This window comes from Dasypus novemcinctus, chromosome 3 (assembly GCF_030445035.2).
Source record: "Dasypus novemcinctus isolate mDasNov1 chromosome 3, mDasNov1.1.hap2, whole genome shotgun sequence".
NCBI lineage: Eukaryota > Metazoa > Chordata > Mammalia > Cingulata > Dasypodidae > Dasypus > Dasypus novemcinctus.
Genome location: NC_080675.1, coordinates 115292687 through 115318035, shown reverse-complemented (window position 1 = coordinate 115318035; position 25349 = coordinate 115292687). Strand labels below are relative to the sequence as shown.

The 25349-nt window shown below is 45.9% G+C and overlaps 1 protein-coding gene across 1 annotated transcript in view; it reads left to right on the top strand.

The window, feature by feature from the left end:
- The window catches only part of STRC (stereocilin), a 72898-nt gene that overhangs the window by 42923 nt on the left and 4626 nt on the right, over positions 1 to 25349 (top strand). Inside the window, exons 5-26 of the mRNA XM_058294081.2 lie at positions 11992 to 12082; positions 12369 to 13154; positions 13241 to 13265; positions 14037 to 15279; positions 16299 to 16361; positions 16460 to 16570; positions 16740 to 16906; positions 17091 to 17277; positions 17418 to 17533; positions 17895 to 18027; positions 18381 to 18563; positions 18871 to 18909; positions 19038 to 19205; positions 19337 to 19402; positions 19880 to 20008; positions 20324 to 20382; positions 21135 to 21258; positions 21372 to 21484; positions 23442 to 23577; positions 23990 to 24186; positions 24362 to 24452; positions 24666 to 24822. Of these exons, the coding sequence (XP_058150064.2) occupies positions 11992 to 12082; positions 12369 to 13154; positions 13241 to 13265; positions 14037 to 15279; positions 16299 to 16361; positions 16460 to 16570; positions 16740 to 16906; positions 17091 to 17277; positions 17418 to 17533; positions 17895 to 18027; positions 18381 to 18563; positions 18871 to 18909; positions 19038 to 19205; positions 19337 to 19402; positions 19880 to 20008; positions 20324 to 20382; positions 21135 to 21258; positions 21372 to 21484; positions 23442 to 23577; positions 23990 to 24186; positions 24362 to 24452; positions 24666 to 24822 (4384 nt within the window). The remainder of the gene's footprint in view (positions 1 to 11991; positions 12083 to 12368; positions 13155 to 13240; positions 13266 to 14036; positions 15280 to 16298; positions 16362 to 16459; positions 16571 to 16739; positions 16907 to 17090; positions 17278 to 17417; positions 17534 to 17894; positions 18028 to 18380; positions 18564 to 18870; positions 18910 to 19037; positions 19206 to 19336; positions 19403 to 19879; positions 20009 to 20323; positions 20383 to 21134; positions 21259 to 21371; positions 21485 to 23441; positions 23578 to 23989; positions 24187 to 24361; positions 24453 to 24665; positions 24823 to 25349) is intronic.

The window sequence follows — 25349 nt, the reverse complement described above, 5'->3', positions numbered from 1 at the left end:
AATTGTCTTTGTCTCCAAATGTAATTATAAACTGATGACTGATTTCTTCATACCATTAAAAAAATACCATTGATTGTACATTTTGGATGAATTGTATGGTTTATTAATAAGTACCGATAAAACTAATTTGTTTAAAAAAACACATTAGAGGCATACAACAGCAGAATCAAAATGATAGAAGAAAGAATAATAGGGAGTGGATGTGGCTCGATGGTTAAGTATCTGCTTCCCAGCTACAGGGTCTGGGTTCAATTCCTGGCCCGGTACCTCAGAAAAAAAAAAATGTCAAGAATAAGCGATACAAAAGACAGTACAGCTAAAATAGAAGACAGAAAAGAACAGATAGGGAAAAGAATGGAAAAAATTGAGGAGGGACTCAGGGAGTTGAATGGCAACATGAAACAGAATAACATTCATGTCATGGGAGTTCCAGAACGAGAAGAGAAGGGAAAGGGGGCAGAAAGAGTATTTGAGGAAATAATAGCTGAAAATTTTCCCAACTCTTAAGAAATAAATGAATTTACATGTCCAGGAAGTGCAACATACCCCAATCAGAATAAATGCAAATAGACCTACTCCGAGACACACTACTCAGAATGTCAAACATCAAAGATAGAGAAAATTCTTAGAGCAGCAAGGCAGAAGTAAACCATCACATAAAAGGGATGCCCAGTAAAACAGTGCAGCTTTTTCATCAGAAACCATGGATGTGAGGGAAGCAGATGTGGCTCAGACGACAGCTCTCACCTATTACATGGGAGGTCCATGGTTTAGTTCCTGGTGCCTCCTAAAGAAGACAGCAAGCAGTGAGATGGGCAGGCACAGCAAGCTGTTACAACAAGCTGACACAACAAGAGGCACGAGAAGAAAAACATGAAATTGGAGTGGATTTACTGGTATTCTACTATAGAATTCTTATGACTCTAGCAATGGAAGAAACTGTATCATTGATGTGGAGACAGTGGCCACAGGAGTTGCTGAGGGCAGGGAGAGGGAAGAAGAGGTGTGATATGGGGGCATTTTCAGGACTTGGAGTTGTCCTGAATGATATTGCAGGGACAGATGCAAGACATTTTATATCCTGCCACAACCCACTGAATGGATTGGGAGAGAGTGTAAACTACAATGTAAACTATAATCCATTTAGTGCAGCAGTGCTCCAAAATGTAGTCATCAAATGCAATTGTGCCACACTGATGAAAGACGTTGTTGATGTGGGAGGAGTGGGGGGTGGGGTGGAGAGTGGGTTATAATATAGGAACCTCTTATATGTTTTTTTTGGTTTTTTTTTTTACGTAAATTAACCCATTTATTACAGGCTAGACATAGTCCAAACTGTGGTGCTCCTACTGGTCTTCCAGTTCCTTCAGTCTCCTGATGGCAGACTTTACTGTGACTGCAGAGGTGGTGTTGTAGGTCCAGACACCACCAGCTACTGTTTTCATGCAGGAACCACAATGCCAGATCCCCACAGCTTTTCTCTTCATTTTGGTCTTGCCACAGAAAGAGCAAGTGTACTTGGCGTGCTGGCTGATTTCAATTTTCTTCACCATTTTCTGAAGGGAGGTGCCATAATGGGTTCTGTATTTACCAACGATTCTGACCTTGGTGTGTTTTGCCATGTTGCCACGAACCAACTCCAAGCCCAGAGAGCCTCTTTAATGTTTTAATTTAACATTTTGTGTGATCTATGTATCTTTAAAAAAAAGATAATTTTAAAAAGGGAAAAAAAAACCATAATGAGAGATACAACAAAAGCAGGGAATGGAGGTGGCTCAAGTCATTGGGCATCTCCCTTCCACATTGAGGTCCTGGGTTCAGTTCCCGGTGCCTCCTAAGGACATAGCACACAGCAAGCACAAACAATGGGCGCGTGAGGAGAAATAAATAAATAAATCTTTAAAATAAAAAAAAGAACCATGGATGAGAGAAGATAGTGGTATAATACAATTAGGATACTGAGAAAGAAAAACTACCAGCCAAAAATTATTTATCCAGCAAAATTTGAAGGACAATTTTGCTGGATAAAGAATTCACAAACAGGAATACGGATATGGCTCAACTGATAGATCATCCACCTACCGTATGGGAGGTCTAGGGTTCAAACCCAGGGACTCCTGACCTGTGTGGTGAGCTGGCCCACACGCAGTGCTTTTGTGTGCAAGGAGTACTGTGCCATGTGGGGTGTCCCCTATGCAGGAGTGCACCCACATGGAGAGCCACCCCGCATGAAAAAAGTGCTGCCCACCCAGGAGTGGCACCGCACACATGGATGACACAACAAAAAGAGACACAGATTCCTGGTGCCACTGACAAAAATGTAAGCAACACAGAAGCACACACAGGGAATGGACACAGAGAGCAGACAACTTGGCGGGGGGGGGGGAAGGGGAGAGAAATTTTTAAAAATCTTAAAAAAATTTACAAGCAAATGTAACATTTTGTGTGATCTATGTATCTTAAAAAAGATAATAAAAGATAAAAAAGAATTTGCAAACAAACAAACTGAGAGAGTTCATAAAAAAGAACCCACTTTTGCAGGAAATATTAAAGGAAGTCTTAAAGCCTGAAAGAAAAAGACAGGAGAGAGAGGCTAGGAGGAGAATGTAGAAGGAAAGAATAGCAGAAAGGATAACCAAAAGAGTAAAAAGACAGAAAAAATATGATATGACATATGAAAACCAAAGAATAAAAAAGTGGAAGTAAATAACGCATTTACAGTAATATTGAATGTGAATGGGTTAACTTCCCCAATCAAAAGACATAGGCTGACAGAATGGATTAAAAAAAGCATGAGCCATCCCTATGTTGCCTACAAGAGATACACCTTAGACCCAGGGATACAAAATTGTCTGAAAGTGAAAGGTTGAAAAAAATACTCTACACAAACAGTAACCAAAGAAGAGCAGGGGTAGCTGTACTAATATCAGACAAGATAGACTTTCAATGCAAACAAGTTACAAGAGCTACAGAAGGTCATTATATATTAATAAAAGGGACAATCACAAGGAAGAACTAACAGTCATAAATATCTATGCACCGACCCAGGGTGCCCCAAAATACATGAGGTAAACTCTGGCAAAACTGAAGGGAGAAATAGACATTTCTGTAATAATCATTGGAGACTTCAACACACCATCATTAGATAGAACAATTAGACCAAAGATCAACAAGGAAACAGAGAACTTGAACAATATGATAAACAAGGTAGAAATAGACCTAACAGACATATACAGAACATTGCATCCCAAATCAGTGAGTTATACTTTCTTCTCAAGTGCTCATGGGTCTTGCTCCAGGATAGATGAGATGGTAAGTCACAAGGCAGGTCTCAATAAGTATAAAAAGATTGAAACTATATAAAGCATCTCAGAACATAATGGAATGAAACTGGAAATCAATAATAAATGGGGAAGGGGAAATTTTGCAAATGTGTGGAGGCTGAACAATCCACTCCTATACAATCAGTGGGTCAAAGAAGAAACTGTAAGTGAAATTAGTAAATATATCAAGATGATTGAAAACAAGAACAAAGAATACAACATATGAAAACTTATGGGATACAGCAAGGGCAGTGCTGAGAGGAAAATTTATAGCCCTAAATGCCTATATTAAAAAAAGAAGAAAGAGCTAAAATCAAAGATATAACTGAACAACTGGAGAAACTAGAAAAAGAACAGCAAATCATTCCCAAAGCAAGCAGAAGAAGAGAAATAAAGATTAGAGCAGAAAAAAATGAAATTGAGAACAAAAAAAAACAATAGAGAAAATTAATAAAACTAAAATCTGCTTCTTTGAGAAGACCAATAAAATTGACAAACCCCTAGCTAGACTAACAAAGAAAAAAAGAGAGAAGATGCAAATAAATAAAAACAGAAATGAAAGGGGGGAAATCACAACTAACCCCACAGAAATAAAAAGGATCATAAGAGGATATTATGAGAAACTGTATGCCAACTAACTGGACAACCTACAGGAAATGGACACATTCCTAGAAATGCACAAATAACCTACACTGAAGCTATAAGAAATATAAGAACTCAACAAGCCAATCAGTCACATTTAATGAGATTGAATCAGTCATCAAAAATCTCCCAACAGGGAGGTCCAAGGTTCAAACCCAGGGCCTCCAGACCTGTGTGATGAGCTGGCCCACGTGCAGTGCTGATGCATGCAAGGAGTGCCCTGCCACACAGGGGTGTCCCCAACATAGGGGAGCCCCATGCGCAAGGAGTGTGGCCCGTAAGGAGAGCCATGCAGCATGAAAAAAGTGCAGCCTTCCCAGGAGTGGTGCTGCACACATAGAGAGCTGACACAGCAAGATGACACAATAAAAAGAGACACAGATTCCCAGTGCCACCGAAAAGAATACAAGCAAACACAGAAGAACACACAGTGAATGGACACAGAGAGCAGACAACTGGCGGGGGGCGGGGGGGGGGTAGGAGGGGAGAGAAATAAATAAAAAATAAATCTTTAAAAAAAAAAATCTCCCAACAAAGAAAATTCCAAGACCAGATGGCTTCACAGGTAAATTCTACGAAGAATTTTGAGAAGAATTAACACCAATTCTGTTTAAACTCTTCCAAAAACTTGAAGAGGAGGAAAAATTACCCAACCTAAGACCAAAGCCAGACAAAGATACTACAAGAAAAAAAAATTACAGACCAATCTCTCCAATGAATATAGACACAAAAATTCTTAACGAAACACTTGCAAATAGAATTCAACAGCATATCAAAAGAATTATATACCACAACCAAGTGGAATTTATTCCTGGTATGCAAGAATGGTTCAACATAAGAAAATCAATTAGCATAACAAGTCAAAGGAATAAAACCATGTGATCATCTGGATCGATGCAGAAAAAGCATCTGACAAAATCCAGCATCCTTTCTTGATAAAAACTTTGAAAGATAGGAACAGAAGGAAAAGTTCTCATTATGGTAAAGGGCATATATGAAAAAGACTACAACTAAAATCGTACTCAATGGGGAATGGTAGAAAGCATTCCCTCTAAGATTGGGAACAAGATAAGGATGCCTACTTTCACCACTGTTATTCAACATTGTTCTAGAAGTTCTAGCTAGAGCAATTAGACAAGAAAAAAAGGCATCCAAATAGGAATAGAGGAAGTAAAACTGTCACTATTCACAGATGGCATGATCTTATATTTAGAAATTTCTGAAATGTCTATGACAAAGCTACTTGAACTAATAAATGAGTTTAGCAAAGTGGCAGGATACAAGGTCAATTCCACAAAAATTTAAAAATGTTTCTGTACACTAGTATTGAACAATCTGAGGAGGAAATCAGGGAAAAATTCAATTTACAATAGCAACAAAAAGGCTCAAATACCTAGGACTCAGTTTAACCAAGGAAGTACGGGACCTATACTCAGAAAACTACAACACTGCTAAAAGAAATCAAAGAAGACCTAAACAAATGGAAAGACATTCCATGTTCATGGACTGAAAACTAAATATCATGAAGACATTAATTCTACCCAAACTGATTTATAGATTCAATACAGTATCAGTCAAAATTCCAACAGCCTCCTTTACAGAAATAGAAAAGGCAATTACCAAATTTGGAAGGAAAATGCACCCAAATAGCCAAAAGCATTCCCAAAAAGATGAGCAATATATATAGTAAGAATTTCACTGTCTGACCTTGAAACAGATTACAAAGTTACAATGGTCAAAACAGCATGGAAGGGCGCAGATGTGACTCATGACGTTGAACATCTGTTTCCCATATGGAAGGTCCTGGGTTCAGTCCCTGGTGCCTCCTAAAAACAAAATAAACAAACAACAAGCAAACAAACAAACAAAAAATAGCTCAGGGGAGCCTATGTGGCTCTGTGGTTGAGCACTGGCTTCCCACATATTAAAAAAAAAAAGGAAAAAACAAAACAAACAACAACAACAAAAATCCAGCATGGTATTGGCATAAAATAGACACAGTGGAGTAAAATTGAGAGTCCAGAAATAAACCGTCACCTCTATAGCTAACTGATTTTTGGCAAACCTATCAAGTCCATGTTAATGGGACAAAACAGTCTCTTCAATGTTGGTGCTGGGAGAACTGGCTATCCATAACCAGTAGAATGAAAGAGGACCCCTATCTCATTCCCTACACAAAAATCAACTCAAAATGGATCAAGACCTAAATAAAAAAGCCAGGACCATACAACTATTAGAAAAAAATGTAGGTAAACATTGTAAAGACCTTGTGGTAGGTGGTGGTTTCTTGGACCTTACACCCAAAGCATGAGCAACAAAAGAAAAAATAAATGGGACTTCCTCAAAATTAAACACTTTTGCACCTCAAAGGACTTTGTCAAAAGGGTGAAAAGGCAGGTGACTGAAGGGGAGAAAATATTTGGAAATCACATATCCGATAAGGGTTTAATATCCATGATATTTAAAGAGATGTTACAACTCAACAATAAAAAGACAAACGACCCAATTAAAAAATGGGCAAAAGACTTGAATAGACACTATCCAAAGAAGAAATACAAATGGCAAAAAAACAAAAAACAAACCAGCAACACATGAAAAAATGTTCAACATTAGTGATTAGGGAAATGCAAATCAAATCTACAACAAGATATCATTTCATACATATTCAAATGGCCACTATTAAAAAGACAGAGAACTACAAGTGTTGGAGAAGATGTGGAGAGGTAGGAACACTTATTCACTATTGATGGGAATGTAGAACGGTACAGCCACTGTGGAGAACTGTTTGGAAGTTCCTAAAGAAGTTGAATACAGAATTACCACATGACCCGGCAATACCACTACTGGATAATACCCAGAAGAACTGAGAGTGGTGACATGAACAGATATCTGCACAACTATGTTCATAGTGGTGTTATTTGGGATTGCCTAAAGACAGAAACAACCCAGGTGTCCATCAACCAATGAATGGATAAACAAACTGTTGTGTATACACACAATGGAGTATTATGCAGCTGTAAAAATAAATGAAATCATAAAACATATGAGAAACATGGACAAACTTGGAGGACATTATGCTGAGTGAAGCAAGACAAACACAAAAGGACAAATATGGTATGATTGTACTATTATGAACTAAATATACTATGTAATTCCATGGAATTAGTAATTTGAATATGGGTCATCAGAAAATAGAATGAGGTTAAAGAATGGAAAGCTGAGGGTTAACTAGTGTAGAATTGGTAAAAAGGATGTGTGTTAATCTTTGGAAATGAATAGAAAAGGTGAAAGCACAACCAAATGTTTGTAACTAGCAGTACTATTATATGGGTATGATAGTGGTTGCAAGGGAAAGTCTAAGGTCTTGTAAATTATTAAAAGGAAAGCTAAAAAACGTAACACGGGACTGTAAAGGATAGTAAAACCTCATGTGAAATATGAATGTAGATTATATTGCCTATATAATACTGTTTTTCTTTGAAACGGAAGATATAAGTGTATGTTAATGTTAGAAGATATTAATATCCGACAAAAACATGCTAAGTAAAAGAAACAAAACACAAATTATTTCATATTGTATGATTTCATTTATATAATATGTAGAGATATATCAATTCATAAAGATGAAATTAGATTAGTTGTTACATAGGGCTGGGGAAGGATAGATGGATTGAGAGGTGACTGTTAAGGGGTGTGGAGGTTTTCTTTTGGAGTAGTGAAGTTATTCCAAATTTTTTTGTGGTGATGAATGCACAACATTGTGGTTATACTAAAAGTCAGTGATTATATACTTTGGATAGATTATATGATATATGAATATATCTCAATAAAACTGCTTTAAAATAAATAAATATACAAGAAGAGCCAGAAATAGCAGCTATATATAGCAGTGGAAGCTAGAGAGATTGAGAGGTGATGAATTTTTTTGTCTGTTTTTTTAATTATTGTCATTATTATTATTGAAATAATGTAAAATCTCTAATAATGATTGAAGTGATGAATATACAACTATGTGATTATGCCAGATAGCATTGACTGTACACTTTGGATGGATTGTATGCTTTATTAATATGTGTGACAATTTGAGAGCATTTTTGTGAATCCCTGAAAGAGAAAGATTATGTTGTAAACTAATCTATTCCTCTGGGTGTGATGCACTTTGATTATATTAAATTCAGAGAGGTGCCTCTGATTCAGTTTACTTGATAAAACCAATTTAGGGCTTCTGATTGGTCTCTGCCACTAAGGGGTAACTCAGGTTGAGTCCCTGCCCCCTCGGTGGGCTGACATAAACGGATACTCACTCAAGAAGACACACACAGGAAGAGGGAGAACTCTGTTGTTTTTGATCATGGGGCCCCAGGGAGAGATGAGCCATTTGCCTGAGAGCTTACAACTGACCTTGGGAAGAGAGCCAAGACTGATATAGAAAGCCCAGAAAGAAACGAGCCCTATGCCAGGAGAGAGAGGAAGCCCAGGGAGACAAGCCGTGAGCCAGGCTGCATCTGAGACAGAGGATGCCCAGAGGGGAGAGATCAACAACCCTCTTCCTTCAACACATGATAACTGACTTTGGTGAGAAGGCAACCTTGAGTTGGACTTCTTAGGACCTTGTAACTGTAAGCTTTTACCCCAAATTAATAGCCTTTACAAGAGCCAACAGATTTCTGGTACTTTGCATCGGCACCCCTTTCACAAACTAATACAGTATGTGTCAATAAAATTGGTTTGTTTAAAACTACAAAGTAAAACAAAGCAAAACAAAAAAAAAAAGAAGTTAATTAACTTGCCCAATAGTATATAACAAAGAGGCAGAGCTAAGATTCTAATGCAAGTAAAAAATTCTGAGTTGAAAAAATTCTATTTAAACATTTTTAACAATAAAAGAACAGGAAATTTCAAGAGGTACTGTGGCTTCAGAGTTGATTTGATATAAAAATTCACCATCAGAGTTATGGCCTAATTTTTCTGCAATCTTCTTGTCTCTCTTCTCCTCCATGTGTCTGCTTTATCCTCAGGCTGGCTTCCTTAGGTAGCCAGATGGTTTCCTGCAGCTCCCAGGTCTATATATCTCTTTATTCACACCCAGGGGAACAGAGAGAGTGACTCTTTTCTCAGACATTAAACAAAACTCCTGAGCTTTGTGTAAGAATAGTATTTATTCTTGGAGTGAGGATCCTGCCTGGGAGGGGGCATGAGGGAGCCTTCTGGAGTGCTGGCAATGTTCTATATCTTGATCTGCATAGGTAAACACAGAAATAAAAGTTCAACAAGCTGTATGGTTAAGATTTGGGCATTAACTGTATATAAATCAAACCTTAGTTAAATACACACAAAGTCCTGAGCATCACTCTGATTGAACCAAGCTAACATCATATGCCCATTCCTGAACCAATCACAATGTTAAGGTGAATGGGATTGCTAAGGAAGGTTCTCTCCTGGGACTGGAGGTTGGGTCAATCACACCCAGCCTTACGGGCTACCAAACAAGGAGGAAGGGATGGAGTGGAAGACAAGGAGGCAAATATGAAGTTCTGTACATCGGTCATTACCTAAGATTATTTGGAAAAAGGGCCAAGATAGGGAAAACAAAAATGAATATCCAGAACAGGCAAGTCCATCAGAGACAGTAGGTTAATGTTTGCCAAGAGCTGGAGGAAGGAGAGAATAAAATTGGAAGGGACTGGTAATAAGTATGGATTTCCATTTTGAGTGATGGAAATGTTCTGCAATTAGATAGTGGTGATAGTTACACAGCATAGTGAATATACTAAAAAACACTCTGTTATACACTTTAAAATGGTGAATTTTATGTTATGTGAGTTATATCTCAATCAAAAATAAATTGAAGTAACTTAAGATTATCCAAAGCCAAGAACCAACATTACCCTTCAAGGAAAAGCATTTTAGTCTTTCCCTGTAAAATGAGGAACAAATCAAAATGTTAAAAAATAAACATCAATATATGATATATTAGAAGTTCTCCCTATCATAAGAAATATGGCATAAATATTTGGAAAGAAAAACTAAAATATTATTTTCAGACTTGACTGTATACCTTGGGGTCCCAAAGGAATCAGTTAGAATTAGAGATAACAAAGGATTTCCATTAAGTACAAATAGAAGAAAAGAAAAAGAAACCTAGGAAACAGGAACATTTAAGGGATATGAGGAGGAAGAGGAGCCAGCAAAGGAGGCTGAGAGAGAATAGCTGAAGAGACAGAAGGAGGATAACCGTTCTAGAGTAGTGTCTTTAGAGCCAAGAAAGTATTTCAAGAAAGGAATGGTCCAGTAAGATTAGGACTGAAGCATCCATTGAACTTGGCAATCGGGACAAAACAAGCATAATAAAACAGCAAGGAAGCTTATTTAATAAATTCTACATACGTTATCCACAAAGCAGATGCATTTAAATGCATTATCTAATCCTTACAAAAACTATACTAGTATTTTCTCTTTTTTTACAGCAAAGGTCACTGACACAGAGAGGTTTTAAAAACTGCCCCAGAATACACAGCTAGAAAATGCTGGAGTCAGGATTTGAATCCAGGCCATCTCTCTCTTTTTTTTTTTTCAACCCTAAAACCAAAAAAGGAATTTGTTAGAAGAGGGTTTCATAGAATGAAGAGTAGAAATGCAGGTGACTCACAGGTTAGGCTGGAACCAGGAGCTATAATAGAAAGCTTTTGGGAAAATAGGCCCTATTTTTCTTCTGATTCTCCTCTCCTTTCCAGGCTGAATATGTTGCCTTTGATGGACAAAGGACAAATATTGGCAAAATGGTGCCATAGGTGATGTCACTGGCTCCAACTGTTGATTCACCTTTGAAAATCACAGCATTGCCTCCAACTCCCTTGTGGCCTGGGCCGAATCATTCCATTTCTTTGGGCCTCAATTTCCTTATGTATAAAATGAGAAGTTTTTTTTTTGTTTGTTTTGTTTTTAACCAGAGGATTCCGTAGGTCCCTTCAAAAGCTCTAATATTTTATGATCCTAAATGAATCTTCTAGAAGTACATTAAGTACATATGGAATTGATTACATGTGTTTGGGGGAGAGAATGAGAGACAGTTCAAAGGAAAGAGGGTCAGAAGAATAGTTTGAGTGGAGCCCCAGTATTGAATTACTATTTAGAGCTGGTGTCGGATAAAGGCCTTTGGGGATATATAAATGGGGGACAGAAAAGTCTTCTAACACTGACCAGACTAGACTGTTTTGAATGGAATTCCCTCGGTTGGTTGGGGGTGTGGGTGGGGTGGCATGGAGGTGGAGATTAGGAGCCCCTTTGCACAGTGATTTCATCCACTTTATCTCTTTACTCACCTCGCTTATCTTTACTCAGCTCAAAACTCTGTAAGACTTTCACCTGGGCTACAGGGAGAGAGCTAGAGGTAAGCGGGATCTGATAAACAAGCCACACCTCTCTGGGCCTATTTTGTCATTTTGTCATCTATAAGACAAAATGTTTTGGTCTCTGTGATCTTAGAGGTCCTGCCCAGCTCTAACATTTTATATTTCTGGATTCTGAATCACAAGTAGCTCTCCTCTGCCTGAATGCTCCCATCCTTGGACCCGTCCTCTGTCTTCATTCCTCTTCTCTGTTCACACCTGGCTGCCCACTTCCTTTCTCCTGGACCACCTTTCTTCCTCAGTTCCCTCAAATCCTACTTCACACCTTATTGGCTCCTTCGCTCCTTTGTACCCTCTTTGTTTTCTTCCATGTATTTTATTCCAGTTCCCCAGATTACACCCCTGGTCTCCCGCTCTCCAGCTTCATATCTGCATCCTGGCTCCTTACTCAAGCTATCTCCTTGGGTTCCTTCAAGGGTCTCCTGGGATCCCCTATCATTGGCCCCTCTCACAGAAGCACACCTTTTTCCAAATCCGAAGGATCAAGTATTCAGTGGCTCAAGTGACAAACCTGCTGTCAGGTTACAGATATTGTTTCCTGAAAGATCACACTGTGGTGTCAGTGGAGCCTCAAGCTGCCTGCACTGCCCTTCCCTAACCTGATTATCCCATACAAGGTGAGAATAACCGAACTCCAGCATCAGCGCTCACCGAGAAACATGGCTCTGAGCTTCTGGCCCCTACTGCTGCTGCAGCTGTCTTGTGCAGGTGAGAGGAGCAGTGAGCAGAGTGGGGATGAAGGGGATGGTGGCTGGAAAGAGACTTAAGACTGCAGAGGTTAACAGGTTAAACCGAAGATAAAGGGACAAGGAGGAGGGGCAGAGACTGGTGCTAAGGGAGAAAATGAGAGTTGAGAAAGCAGGCCAAGACTTACTGTCGGCTGATGAGAGGGAGTCAGCTCAACATCCCCCTCACCTCGTCTTTAGATCCAGGCAGGGAATAATTGTGCTCTAGGATTTCCCCCTTCAGTGGCCTCTGGTTTCTCTCCTTACAGTGACTCTGGCCCCTATGGGGCCTCAGTCCCTGGAACCTGGTCTTTCCCTCCTGAAGTCGTTGCTCTTCACTCTGGACCAGGCTTCCCAGGGCTCCCTCGGCCGCTCACGGTTCTCTGCATTCCTGACCAACATTTCCTCTTCTTTTGAGCCTGGGAGAATGGGGGAGGGGCCCGTGGGAGAGCCCCCACCTCTCCAGCCCCCTGCCCTCCGGCTTCATGATTTCCTAGTGACACTGAGGGGCAGCCGGGACTGGGAGCCAATGTTGGGGCTGCTGGGGGATGTGCTGGCACTGCTGGGACAGGAGCAGACACCCCGGGACTTCCTGGCACACCAAGCAGGTGTGCTGAGTGGACTTGCAGAGGTGCTGCTGGGAGCCTTAGTTCCCGGGGGCCCCCCAGCCCCTACCCGGCCCCCGTGCACCCGAGATGGGCCTTCCGACTGCGTCCTGGCAGCTGATTGGCTGCCTTCTCTGCTGCTTTTGTTAGAGGGCACACGCTGGCAGGCACTGGTGCAGGTGCAGCCCAGTGTGGACCCCACCAATGCCACAGGCTTCAATGGGAGGGAGCCAGTCCCCCACTTTCTGCAGGGTCTGTTGGGTTTGCTCACCCCAACAGGGGAGCTGGGCTCTGACGAGGCTCTTTGGGGAGGGCTGCTACGCACGGTGGGGGCCCCCCTCTATGCTGCCTTCCAGGAGGGGTTGCTCCGTGTCACTCGCTCCCTGCAGGACGAGGTCTTTTCCGTTCTGGGGCAGCCAGAGCCTGATGCCAGTGGGCAGTGCCTGGGAGGTGAGTACTGCCAGGGCTGGGGCTGGACTTTGGCAAGGCAAGAAGTGGTGAGATTGTAGTCCTCTTCTTTACTCTTTCCCTCCTAGGTAACCTTCAGCAGCTGCTCCTATGGTAAGTAACAGGAGGCCAGTTCTGTGGGATTGGGTGTGCGAAATCTGCAAGCTGGGGTGGGATGGGGGGGTCACTAAAGCTTTCAGCATCCAGAGCTGAAGAGAAAACAGATGGGAGGAGCATGGCTTAATGGTTTTGGAGTATATCTGCCTGGGATGATGTCCCAGCTCTAACTCTTCTTAGCCACGTGATCTTGGACAGGTTACATATTCTACGTCTTAGTTTCCTTGTTTGTAAAACAAAGATGATAATATGAGCTACTGCAGAGTTGTTGCCAGGATTAAATGAGGTGATACCGTTTGTGTAAACCACTTAGAACAATGCCTGGCACATAGTATCTAAAAAACTCTTGCTAACAAAGGAGGAGTATGGAAAGAAGGAGCAGGGCTGGATTACCCCACCCCTTTCTATTTTAGTAACACAGTCCCAGAGCATAGTGGCTGGGCAGATTTCCTGATATGAGGCCAAACAAGGGCTGTGTTTAAATTACCTGAAAGCATACTAGGAAAGGGGAAAGAAGGGAGCCAGGTGGACTGAAGGGCCTCCTACTGGGCTGCTCCTAGGGGATTTTGAGCCTTGGCAGGACAGACCTCTCTCCCCCTAACCCCATCCTAGCACTTAAACCAGTGACACCTATACCCCCAGCGACCTCACTTTTGGAAAAGCCTTTGTTTGCCACACCCTCTGCAGGGCTCTGGGCCAGGGTCAGAATCTTCAACGGTAGGAAATGTGAACTGACCAGATCCTGCCTGCTCCTCCCTCTGCACCCAGGGGCGTCCGGCACAACCTCTCCTGGGATGTCCAGGCACTGGGCTTTCTGTCTGGATCGCCACCCCCACCCCCTGCCCTCCTCCACTGCCTGAGCACGGGTGTGCCTCTGCCCAGGGCTTCCCAGCCCTCAGCCCACACCAGCCCTCGCCAACGGCGAGCCATCTCTGTGGAGGCCCTCTGCAAGAACCACTCAGACCCAGCACCACCCTACAGCATTTCCAACTTCTCCATCCAGTTGCTCTGCCAGCATGCCAAGCCTGCCACCCCGCAGCCCCCTCCCAGCACTGCTGCCATCTGCCAGACAGCTGTGTGGTATGCAGTCTCGTGGGCACCAGGTGCCCAAGGCTGGCTACAGGCCTGCCATGACCAATTTCCTGATCAGTTCCTGGAGGCAATCTGTAGCAACCTCTCCTTTTCAGCCCTGTCTAGCCCCAACCGCCGCCTGGTAAAGCGGCTATGTGCTGGCCTGCTCCCGCCCCCTACCAGCTGCCCTGAAGGTCTGCCCCCAGTTCCCCTCACCCCCGAGATCTTCTGGGGCTGCTTCCTGGAGAACGAGACTCTGTGGACTGAGCGGCTCTGTGGAGAAGCAAGTCTACAGGCTGTGCCCCCCAGCAACCAGGCTTGGGTTCAGCACGTGTGCCAGGGCCCCACCCCAGATGTCGCTGCCTCCCCACCCTGCCACACTGGACCCTGTGGGGAACGTTGTCCAGATGGGGGCAGCTTCCTGGTGATGGTCTGTGCCAATGACACAATGTATGAGGCCTTGGTGCCCTTCTGGCCTTGGCTAGCAGGCCAGTGCAGAATTAGCCGTGGGGGCAACGACACTTGCTTCCTAGAGGGGCTGCTGGGCCCCCTTCTGCCCTCTCTGCCACCACTGGGACCATCCCCACTCTGCCTGGCCCCTGGTCCCTTCCTGCTTGGCATGCTATCCCAGTTGCCACGCTGCCAGTCCTCTGTGCCTGCCCTTGCCCACCCCACCCGCCTCCATTACCTCCTGCGCCTATTCACCTTCCTCCTGGGTCCAGGAGCTGGAGGGGCTGAGACCCAAGGGATGCTGGGGCAGGCCTTGCTGCTCTCCAGTCTCCCAGACAACTGCTCCTTCTGGGATGCCTTCCGCCCAGAGGGCCGGCACAGTGTGCTGCGGACAGTCGGGGAGTACCTGGAGCAGGAGGAGCAGCCACTAGACTTTGAACTCACTGACAGCTCTGACATAAGCAAGATGGAACTGCTGGCCTGCTTCAGCGTGAGTCATGTGCCAAGGTGAAAGCTCCTGGAATAGTAGGAAGGGCTCCATGGGAATTCCTCTAATACTGGGAGGCAGTAGTACAGTGCGGTGGTTTAAGCAAACAGCTCTGCAGTCAGCCAGGCTCGGGTTCACATTTAGTTATGTGACCAACCTTGGGCAAGATACTTAACCTCTCTGAGCAATATTCTTCTCTTCCTTAAACTAGGGCTAATAATGGTACCACTCTTAGGGTGTTTACAAGGATTACATGAGATAATACATGTGGTGGGCTTACTACACATGGTACATAAGTAGGAAATAAATGTCATCTCATTATTACTTTTTCTCACTCTTTGACCCTCCCCCCTTTTGCTCCAGGAAAGAAAGCGTTCAACTTAGAGAGCTCTAATTCTGTCCCAAGAGAGTGAGAATTGGAGGCTGGTGGGGTTCAGGAGGATAAGGCAAGAATGAGAAAATTTCAGGGGTACTATGAATCAGAAGACTTGAGTTGTAGGTGCAACTCTACCACGAATTAGTGTAATTTAATTTAGTGATTTAAAGCAATTTAATTTAACTATTCTGGGCTTCATTTTCTTCTCTGTAGAGTGAAGGGGCTAGAATATGCCCCATAATTCATTCATTGAGGACCGTAATTCATTCATTGATGCCAGTTATATGCAAGGCACTTTGCTAGGTTTGGTAAGGTATATGAAAGTTCCTTAGTCCCCTCCTGCTCCTGCCAGGGTCAGGCCAACCTCACCTTTCCCATGTCCTGAGACCAGTGAAATGGGATTAGATAGACTCATAGTAATTTGGCTCAGGTCTACAAATATTTGTGGAGCCAATGATGGAGCTGGCATGAGAGAGAATACAAGAGAAGTTAGAGACATGGTCTATGATCTGAGCGAGTTTAACATCCTAGCAGGCAGGCAGATGAAGGATAAGCATCCAAGCATATGGAGTTGGAGTGTCTGCAGAAGCTGCAAGGAGGGACAGAGAAGATATATCTCTTGGCATTTTCTCTGTCTCCCCACCAGCCTGTGCTGTGGGATCTGCTCCAGAGAGAGAAGAGTGTTTGGGTCCTGCAGATTCTAGTGCAGGTAACAGGTGGAGGGGTGGCATATGGGTGGGCTGGGTGACAGCCCTGGCCTGAGGTCCCTGCCCAGAGGCCATACCCATCATGACCTCCCACTCTCAGGAGTACCTGCACATGCCCCCGGAAAATCTGCAGCAGCTGGTGCTTTCAGCAGAGAGGGAGGCTGCGCAGGGCTTCCTGACACTCATGCACCGTTCCTGGGCCAAGCTGCAGGTGGGCATACAGGGAGGAGAATTAGGGTAGAGGGGAGGATCTAGGGATCAGGAGTACCTGGAATCTGGTGTGCAGAGGGGTTGCCTCAGTGGCAGGAGGAACTCAAGAGAGGGAATGACAGGGATACTGAGCTTCTCCAGAGCCATCATCCATTCCTGCGCCCCCTTAGGTGCCACCATCTGAGGAGCAGGCCCTGGGTCGCCTGACTGCCCTGCTGCTCCAGCGGTACCCGCGCCTCACCTCCCAGCTCTTCATTGACCTGTCACCGCTCATCCCCTTCTTGGCTGTCTCTGACCTGATGCGCTTCCCACCATCCCTGTTGGCCAATGACAGTGTGTAAGGTCCCTGCACCACCCCTCCTGCTCCTGTCAAGGTCAGGCCAATCCCACCCACCTTGAGCAGTCCCTTCTAGAACTCTTCTCAACTAAAACCAGGAAGTGTCTCCTTCCTATCCATGCAGAGGGCCAAGGGACAGCAGTTTGGTACAGGGCCAAGGGCTAAGACTCATTACTTTTCCCAGCCTGGCTGCCATCCGGGATTATAGTCCAGGAATGAGACCTGAACAGAAGGAAGCTCTAGCAAAGCGACTACTGGCCCCTGAGCTGTTTGGGGAAGTGCCCGCCTGGCCACAGGAGCTGCTGTGGGCAGTGCTGCCCTTGCTTCCCCATCTCCCTCTGGAGAACTTTCTGCAGCTCAGCCCTCACCAGGTATGACAATCATCCTCTATACCTGACTGGCCCATCATCTTCTGGGTGGGACAGGAGTCAGGTGCATGTCTCCCCTAGTGCATCCCTTCCCACAAGTATCCCACAGTGATCCTGACACAAGCTGACCCTCCCCATCTCAGATCCAGGCCCTGGAGGATAGCTGGCCAGGGGCAGGTCTCGGGCCAGGGCATGCCCGACATGTGCTGCGCAGCCTGGTGAACCAGAGTGTCCAGGATGGGGAGGAGCAGGTGCGCAGGTGAGTGTTTGTGAGATCAGTGATCAAGGCCGGAGTGGGAGAGGTAGACAGAGGCAGGTGCAGCTGCCATGATGGGTTGGGGTCCTAGGAAGGAAGGGGCAGGAGTAGGCAGTGGCCCCAAACAGGTAAGGCTCCAGGAGAGAGGCCTATGTATAGTACCCACATGTCTTAGTTTAGTTGTCAGAGTGCCTACTTCATGTGCCCCATGGTCCCAAACAGGTAAGGCTCCAGGAGAGAGGCCTATGTATAGTACCCACATGTCTTAGCTTAGTTGTCGGAGTGCCTACTTCATGTGCCCCATGGTCCCTGCCTTAGTACCAGCCTCAGTGACCACACGAAGGCCAGCTTCATCCCTCCTCAGGCTGGGGTCCCTCGCCTGTTTCCTGAGCCCTGAGGAGCTGCAGAACCTGGTGCCCTTGAATGACCCAATGGGGCCAGTAGAACGGGGCCTGCTGGAATGTGCAGCCAACGGGACCCTCAGCCCACAAGGACGGGTGAGCCCCTTGGCACAGGCCTATAAGGCTCCAGGCTTCTCCTGGGTCTGTGTGGATGACCTCCCCAGATGTCTCAACCAAACTGAAGCACAGCAGTGCCAGCCCCCACCCCACCTCTGCCACCTCCGTTCCCTACCCCATGACCATTCTTACTTGTTGCCACCTCTTCCTGACCCTTCCCCCTCTGGACGCCCCAAACGTACCCTCTGCTATCTCGAACCTAATCTACTCTGGCCCCACCCCTGGTTCCAAGTCCTAGCCTAGGCTCTGAGAAACCCGGATGTGGGATTAGAGGGGAGGCTCAAGGTTCATCCAGCTTTTGTCTCCAGTTCCAAACCTTGCTTTGGTTGTAGGTGGCATATGGACTTCTAGGGGTGTTGCGCTCGTCTGGAGGCACTGAGCTGAGTCCTCGGGAGCTGCAGGTCTGGGCCCCTCTCTTCCCTCAGCTGGGCCTCCGCTTCCTGCAGGAGTTGTCAGAGCCCCAGCTCAGAGCCATGCTTCCTGCCCTGCAGGGAACCAGCGTCACCCCTGCCCAGGTGGGCCTGTCCTACTCCCTGGCATCCACCCTCCACCCCCCTGGGACCCTAATCAAAGGAGAAACCACTAGTGCTCCCTGACTCCATCCCCCCAACACACCCGGCACAGCTTCCTTTTCCTGGGTGAGCACTAGAGGCGGGCCCTGTCCCTAAAAGGAACCTCTTATCCCCCTTCCTCAGATTAAGAAGAGAGTCCTGAGCCCCACTGGTCACTGGGGGTGGTTTTTGAGGGCAGGCTCTCGGGACCTGCTTAGGACCAGGTTGCTGGGGCCTGAGAGCTGTTGTTTCCTGTCCCACCCTACCTCAGGCTGTCCTGCTGCTTGAACGGCTCCTCCCAAGGCACGATGTGAGTAGCAGCAAGTTCTCATTAACGGCCCCTGGAGATCTCATACCCTGCTGCCGGCCGCACTGGGATCGCTGTCTTCCCCACCACACTGCCCCTCCTCTTCAGGCCATGTTTCTCTTTCTCCTCAGCTGAACCTGGAGGAACTCTGCTCCCTGCACCCTCTGCTACCAGGCCTCAGCCCCCAGACACTCCAGGCCATCCCTAGACGAGTTTTGGTTGGGGCCTGTCCCTGCCTGGCCCCTGAACTGTCTCGCCTCTCAGCTTGCCAGACTGCAGCGCTGCTGCAGACCTTCAGGGTAAGAGAGGACGAGACAACTGGGGCTGTGGGCTCTGGTTGGGAAGAGGGCATCTTCCCTGTGGCTAGGGAAGGCCTCCATATACCTCCCCACTCCCTGACACACCCCCAGGACTGTAAATTCTCATGCAGGTGAAAGATGGCGTTAAAAATATGGCTACAACAGGTGCGGGTGCAACAGTGTGTATCCCTGGTCAGGTATGTGTGGGATCTCCCAAACGAGGGCCTCTCCATGCCCTGGGGCAGTCTCATGTGGCTGGTCCGGCCTTGCACACTCCCAGGCAGTGGCCCTGAGAATTCAAGTTAGCTCTGCACCCACCAAGACATTGGCAGCTCTCCCCAGTTTCACATGCAGGACAGCCTGGCTCACACTGTCCTAGAATGTCAGAGCCAAAAGGCCGGAGAGATCTTCCAGGTCAACTGTCCCACTTTCAGATGAAGACACTAAGGTTCAGAGAGGCCCAGGGACCTTAGTTCATCAGGTGCCTAAATAGCAATACCTGATCAAAACAACCTTCAACATGTGGGCTCTCAGGTGTGCTTTTTTATAGAGCTCAGTGCCATTCCACCCTTATTCTAGCTTTGATACTTTCCTTTCACCATGGCTTCCCTTCTCTGAGGGCTGAGTCCAGACCCTCAAACCTATCACTACACTGCTATGCCCCATACCACCAGCAGCCCAGCCTTACCACTTGGCCAGACTGCCTGCTTCCCCTGCTCCCATTAAAGCTGCTACAACTGGATTCTGCGGCTCTCCTGGCTGACCGAAGACGCTACCGTGAGCTGCCTTGGTCTGAGCAGCAGGTAATTCTCCACTCTTACCCCAGAACTCCCCTCTCTCAATCTGTTCTACCTCATTTTCCCATCCGCCAGCCCTTCGGTGACTTATCCCCAGTATTCCTCGTAATGTGACTTGCTTTGCTCTTTTCTTTCTTCCTCCTCCCTGTTCCTCCATCTCTCTCTCTCTCTTTCTCTCTCTCTCTCTCTCTGGTGTGGACATTTAGGAGAGTGGGAGACTTGCAGAGCTCAAGGTGTGGAGAGGCAGGACTGGGTCCAAGGCAACTTAGGTCCTTGGGCAATATCTCGGCTGGAAGCGGCTCCTCTTTCTTTCTCTTGTAGGCACAGTTTCTCTGGAAGAAGATGCAGGTGCCCACCAACCTGACCCTCAGGAATCTGCAGTGAGTAACTTGTGTGGAGTACTGAATTGAATTTAGCTAACAGTTTCTGGGCACTTACCATGTCCCAGGCACCAGGTGATGTGCAATGGCAGATACAGGGATTGAGGAAGCACAGTGCCAGCTTCATGGACATCTCCGTCTCCTCCACCCCTAGGCCTCTTCCCTTCCACTGTGCTAGACTGAAGGAGTCAGAAGACCTGAGTTTAGGTCCCAGCCCAGTCACCTACTTATGCTCTTGGATAAGTCATTCAATTTCTCTAAGCTTTAATGAAAAAGGTACCTACCTCATAGGTAGTTGTAAAGATTAAAAGATTAAATGGCATTAGACATGTAAGGTAATTGACATACTGCCTGGCCCAGTATAAGCTCCCAAGAGACATTTGTTGTTACTAGTTTAATTCCCGGTGACTTCAGAGCCTCTGGCCAGACAGGAATAAGTAGGCATAACCTTACCTGCGCCTACAGTGAAAGAACCATGGATTCAGAATCTGAAGACATGGCTCTACTCTCAGTTTCTACGTCAAGTTGAACGACGTTGGGAATGTCACTTGACCTCTGTAAATCTTCATTTCTTTTCTGAAAATCAGTGATAGTGTTGTGGAAAACCAAATGAGAATATCTATGTAAAAGCTTTTCTCAAACTTAAATTGCCATAAATAGACATCTGTACTTGTGTTGAGAATGTTGCTATCAAGGAGCAGACAGGCTGTGGCATGTGTTGAATGAGCCTCCACCCACTCATACACCCACAGGGCTCTGGGAACCCTGGCAGGGGGCATGCCCTGTGAGTTCCTGCAGCAGATCAACCCGACGGCAGACTTTCTTGAAGTGGTGCACATGATCTATCAACTTCCCACTGGGGTCCGAGGGAGCCTGGTGAGAGGGGCTACTTGAGCATTAGGGGAGCAGGGAGGCAGGGACTCTGGGTATAGAACCCAGCTTCCAGGCTCAGCTCTGCCTTGATCCTGCTTCTCCGTCGTGTCCCACAGAGGGCCTGTTTCTGGGAGGAGCTACAGCGGAGGATGACAATGCCAGAGACAGAGCTGGCAGCCCTGGGACCAGAGCTGAGTGGGCTGGAGACCAAACTACTCCTGGACTTACCGTAAGTGCTAGCATTAGAGAAATTGGATCTTTAGAAAGCTTAAGTTAAAGCGCAAGGTCTGGGGAGGAGGATGTGGCTCAACTAATAGAACGTTCTCCTACCATATGGGAGGTCCAGGGTTCAAACCCAGGGCTCCTGACCTGTATGGTGAGTTGGCCCATGTGCAGCACTGCCATGCACAAGGAGTGCCGTGCCATGCAGGGGTGTCCCCCGTGTAGGAGGAGCCCCATGTGCGAGGAGTGTGCCCTGTAAGGAGAGCCACCCCGCGTGAAAAAAAACACAACCCGCCCAGGAATGGCACCGCACACATGGAGAGCTGATGCAGCAAGATGACACAACAAAAAGGGACACAGATTCCTGGTGCCACCAAGAATGCAAGCAGACACGGAAGAATACACAGCGAATGGACATAGAGAGCAGACAATGGCGTGGGGGGGTGGGGAAGGGGAGACAAATAAATAAAACAAATCTTTAAAAATAAATAAATAAATAAATAAAGTACATGGTCTGCCCTTAGAAAATGCCCCAGAGCTAATGATTCCCTGATATAAATTATAGCCCAAATCAGAGGCTTTGTTCAAAGTTTCTATGTGTACTGACTGGTTCCCAGAACAGTGCTGCAGCATGGAACAGCTGAGAATGGCAACACTGTGATATGGCTGTGAAATAATCATAAGGTAATCTTGGTCATGTTAATAGTGGTAGAGTATCCGAAATGAGGGAGGCAATAATCTAATTTTGCCTAGAGAATTGTAGCTTAGGGCCCTGTGCTCTTATGTGTGTTCAGAGAAGTAGACAAAGAGAATATATATGAAAAATGTGACAAATACCTGAGGGGATAGCAAGTAAAAAATAGATTAGAATGTTTCTGAATGGTCCCATAGAGCATGACTAGGACCAACGGATGGAAGTCAAATTTTTGCACAGTATGAAGGAAAACTGGAATAGCAAGTTCTCAGTCACTGGAGCTACTCAAGTCTAGCCTGGATGGCCCCTTGCAGGAATATAAAACAGATTCAATTATGGGGTGGAAGGAGAAAGGACTAGAAGAATCTAAGGCTCCTCCCAACCCAGAGATTCTAGGAGTTTGAGTATATCACTCATTTGTCTCTTTTCCCACTCCCCCATCCCCCTATCCCTTAACATCTGAACTGTATGTAAGAGTAGGAAAGGCTGGTGTCACTCTTCCTGGGCATGTGGTGATGGTAAAATGCGTTGACTTCATCCTTCAATTTTTCTAGGCCCCTCCATGGCTTATTACTTGACTCAGTTCCAGAATTGGCAACCCTAATACAGTGCAGGATGTCACTTCTGAATTCTGGGCAAAAGGGCTTTTAAATAAAACAAAACAACATTTAAATCTATTTACATAGCTGATTCTTTGGTATAATTTAGAATCCCAAGGACCAGGATGAGGTAAAAGATCCTGGACTATGAGTTGAAACACCTGAGTTCCTCATTTGTGAAAGAAGGATAATAAAAATATCTATCTTACCCACAGGTTCTGTCATAAGGATCAAATGAGGTAACATCTGAAAGAACTTTGTATAGCGCTGTGCAAAATGAGAGGGAACCTCCTCACAAGTGGAGGAAGGATGGCGCTATAGAAAAAGCAGGGGTTGGAGGTGTGATCCCACCATTTCATTTCTATGAACCTCAAGTTTTTAGTCTATAAAATGGGGGAAATTTAGATTATACTTCATATTTGGCACTTATGGGTCCATTAGATCAGGTAGGACTGTCATTTCTTCTGGGGCAGACTAGAAATAGCTCACTCTCTTTGTTTTCTCCCTTCAAGCACAATAGTGGGAATTGGATCTGAGGCAGTAATAGTTTAGGTTCTGGTTAGGGCCTAGAGTTTGACCTGGTATTAATCTTGTCTGGGAAATGTGGGATTCTGTGATTCTTCTTGACTTGACTAAGTTCTCTGAGAATCCCCAACATCAAACTGCTGCAGGGTCCGGTTGATGGACAGACTGTCCAATGAATCCATCCTGTTGGTGGTAGAACTGGTACGAGGAGCTCCAGAGCAGCTGCTGACACTGACCCCCCTCCACCGGGCAGCCCTGGCAGAGCGGGCACTACAAAACCTGGTAAGAGTCCACCCTATAGGACTCAGATTCATTCCCTGAGCAACTTTTATCCCTCTGATGATGCTTCTGACTCTTTTCCAGGTCCAACCATCCACTCCTCATTGCCAAACTGTTCCCATCTCCAAGGCTCTCGCCCTGGATCTGCTTCCAGGCTCTATTCCTCAATAACCTTCTTCATCTCCTTGTTCATACTTCCTAGGCTCCAGAAATCTCTTGATTTCACCTTCCAGTCTTTCTCCTGCTCCTATCTGGAGTCATTGTTTAAGAAAGTGAACAATGGCAGTGAGCATCACAGGGTCTTGAGATGGGAACTGAAGGGAAGAGATGGTCAAAGGTCTTGGTGCCTTGGTGAGGGATGCTGGTACTCTGAAGTCAGAGGTGGCATTGTACCAGGCCTGATGCTCTTCTCCAGGTTCCAAAGGAGACCCCAGTCTCAGGGGAAGTGCTGGAGACATTGGGCCCCTTGGTCGGATTCCTGGGGATAGAGAGCACACGGCGGATCCCCCTACAGATCCTGCTGTCTCATCTCAGTCAGCTACAGGGCCTCTGCCTGGGAGAGCCATTTGCCACAGAACTGGGATGGCTGCTGTTGCAGGAGCCTGCTCTTGGGTATGGACCTTTGGAACTTGAGATTCTAACCCATCCTCCCCCTCCACCCAGCTCCTCATGTGCTTGAGGTCCCTTGGAGTCCCGAGTCCCCAAGTCTAGCATGTCCTCTTTCCCCCTTCCTTTTCCTCACAGTTCCCTCAGCTCCCCAGCCCCTGATCTTCTTCCAATCCCCCAGGAAGCCAGAGTTGTGGAGCCAGGATGAAGTAGAGCAAGTTGGACGCCTAGTGTTTACTCTGTCTACTGAGGCTATTTCCTTGATCCCCAGGGTGAGGTGAAGGAACCAGGGAGGGAGGAAGAGCATAGAGGGGTCTGGTGAACTGGTTCAGGGGACTTGAAGCCAAGGAGTTTGAGGGTGAAGGATGTGAAGCCTGGGTCTGGGGGAGACTGTTAAACAGAGGCAGGACTTTGGAATTACAGCTGCAGCAGCTGGTCCTGGTCCTGCCCGAGTCTCCCCACCCTTCCTCTATCTCCTGATGCAGGAGGCCTTGCGGCCTGAGACACTGGAGCGCCTTCTAGAGAGGCAGCAAAGCTGGGAACAGAGCAGAGCCGGACAGCTGTGTGGGGGTCCACAACTGGCTTCCCAGAAAGCAGCGCTGGTAGTTGGGATTGTGCGGCCTGCTGCTGAGGATCTCCCAGGTGAAGTTACCTAGCAACTTCATACGTCTAGAAGGGTGTATAGGGAAGAGTACCAAACAGTGCAGTCAGAAATCTGGGCTCTAGGTATGCTGTGCCTTTTGAATAGATGACAAACTGTTCTCTGGGCTTAGGTTTTCCTCACTATAAAACAAAGGGGCTAGAGGACGATCTCCATAGTCTCTTCTAGTTTTAGGGTTCTATAATTCTGGAAATTCATAATCCATTAAGTTTTTGGCCCAGGACTCCCTTTTTCCTGATTTGTCATTGGCTAAGTCAACAGGCAACTCAGCCCTAGGTTGGGCTGAGTGGAGTTCTTTCATGGGGTGATTCCTACAATACAGGAAGAAGACATAGTGGAGCTAGGAACAACTATGTCACTAAATTGCTGGGCAACCTCCTCCAGGCCTTACTCTTCCCATCTATAAAATGCAGGGCGTATTCTCTTTAGTCCTTTGTTGGGTTACTGTCTTTTGAGCCCTATACATGTCCCATTATAATAATTCCTCTACCCACACTGCCCCATCCTT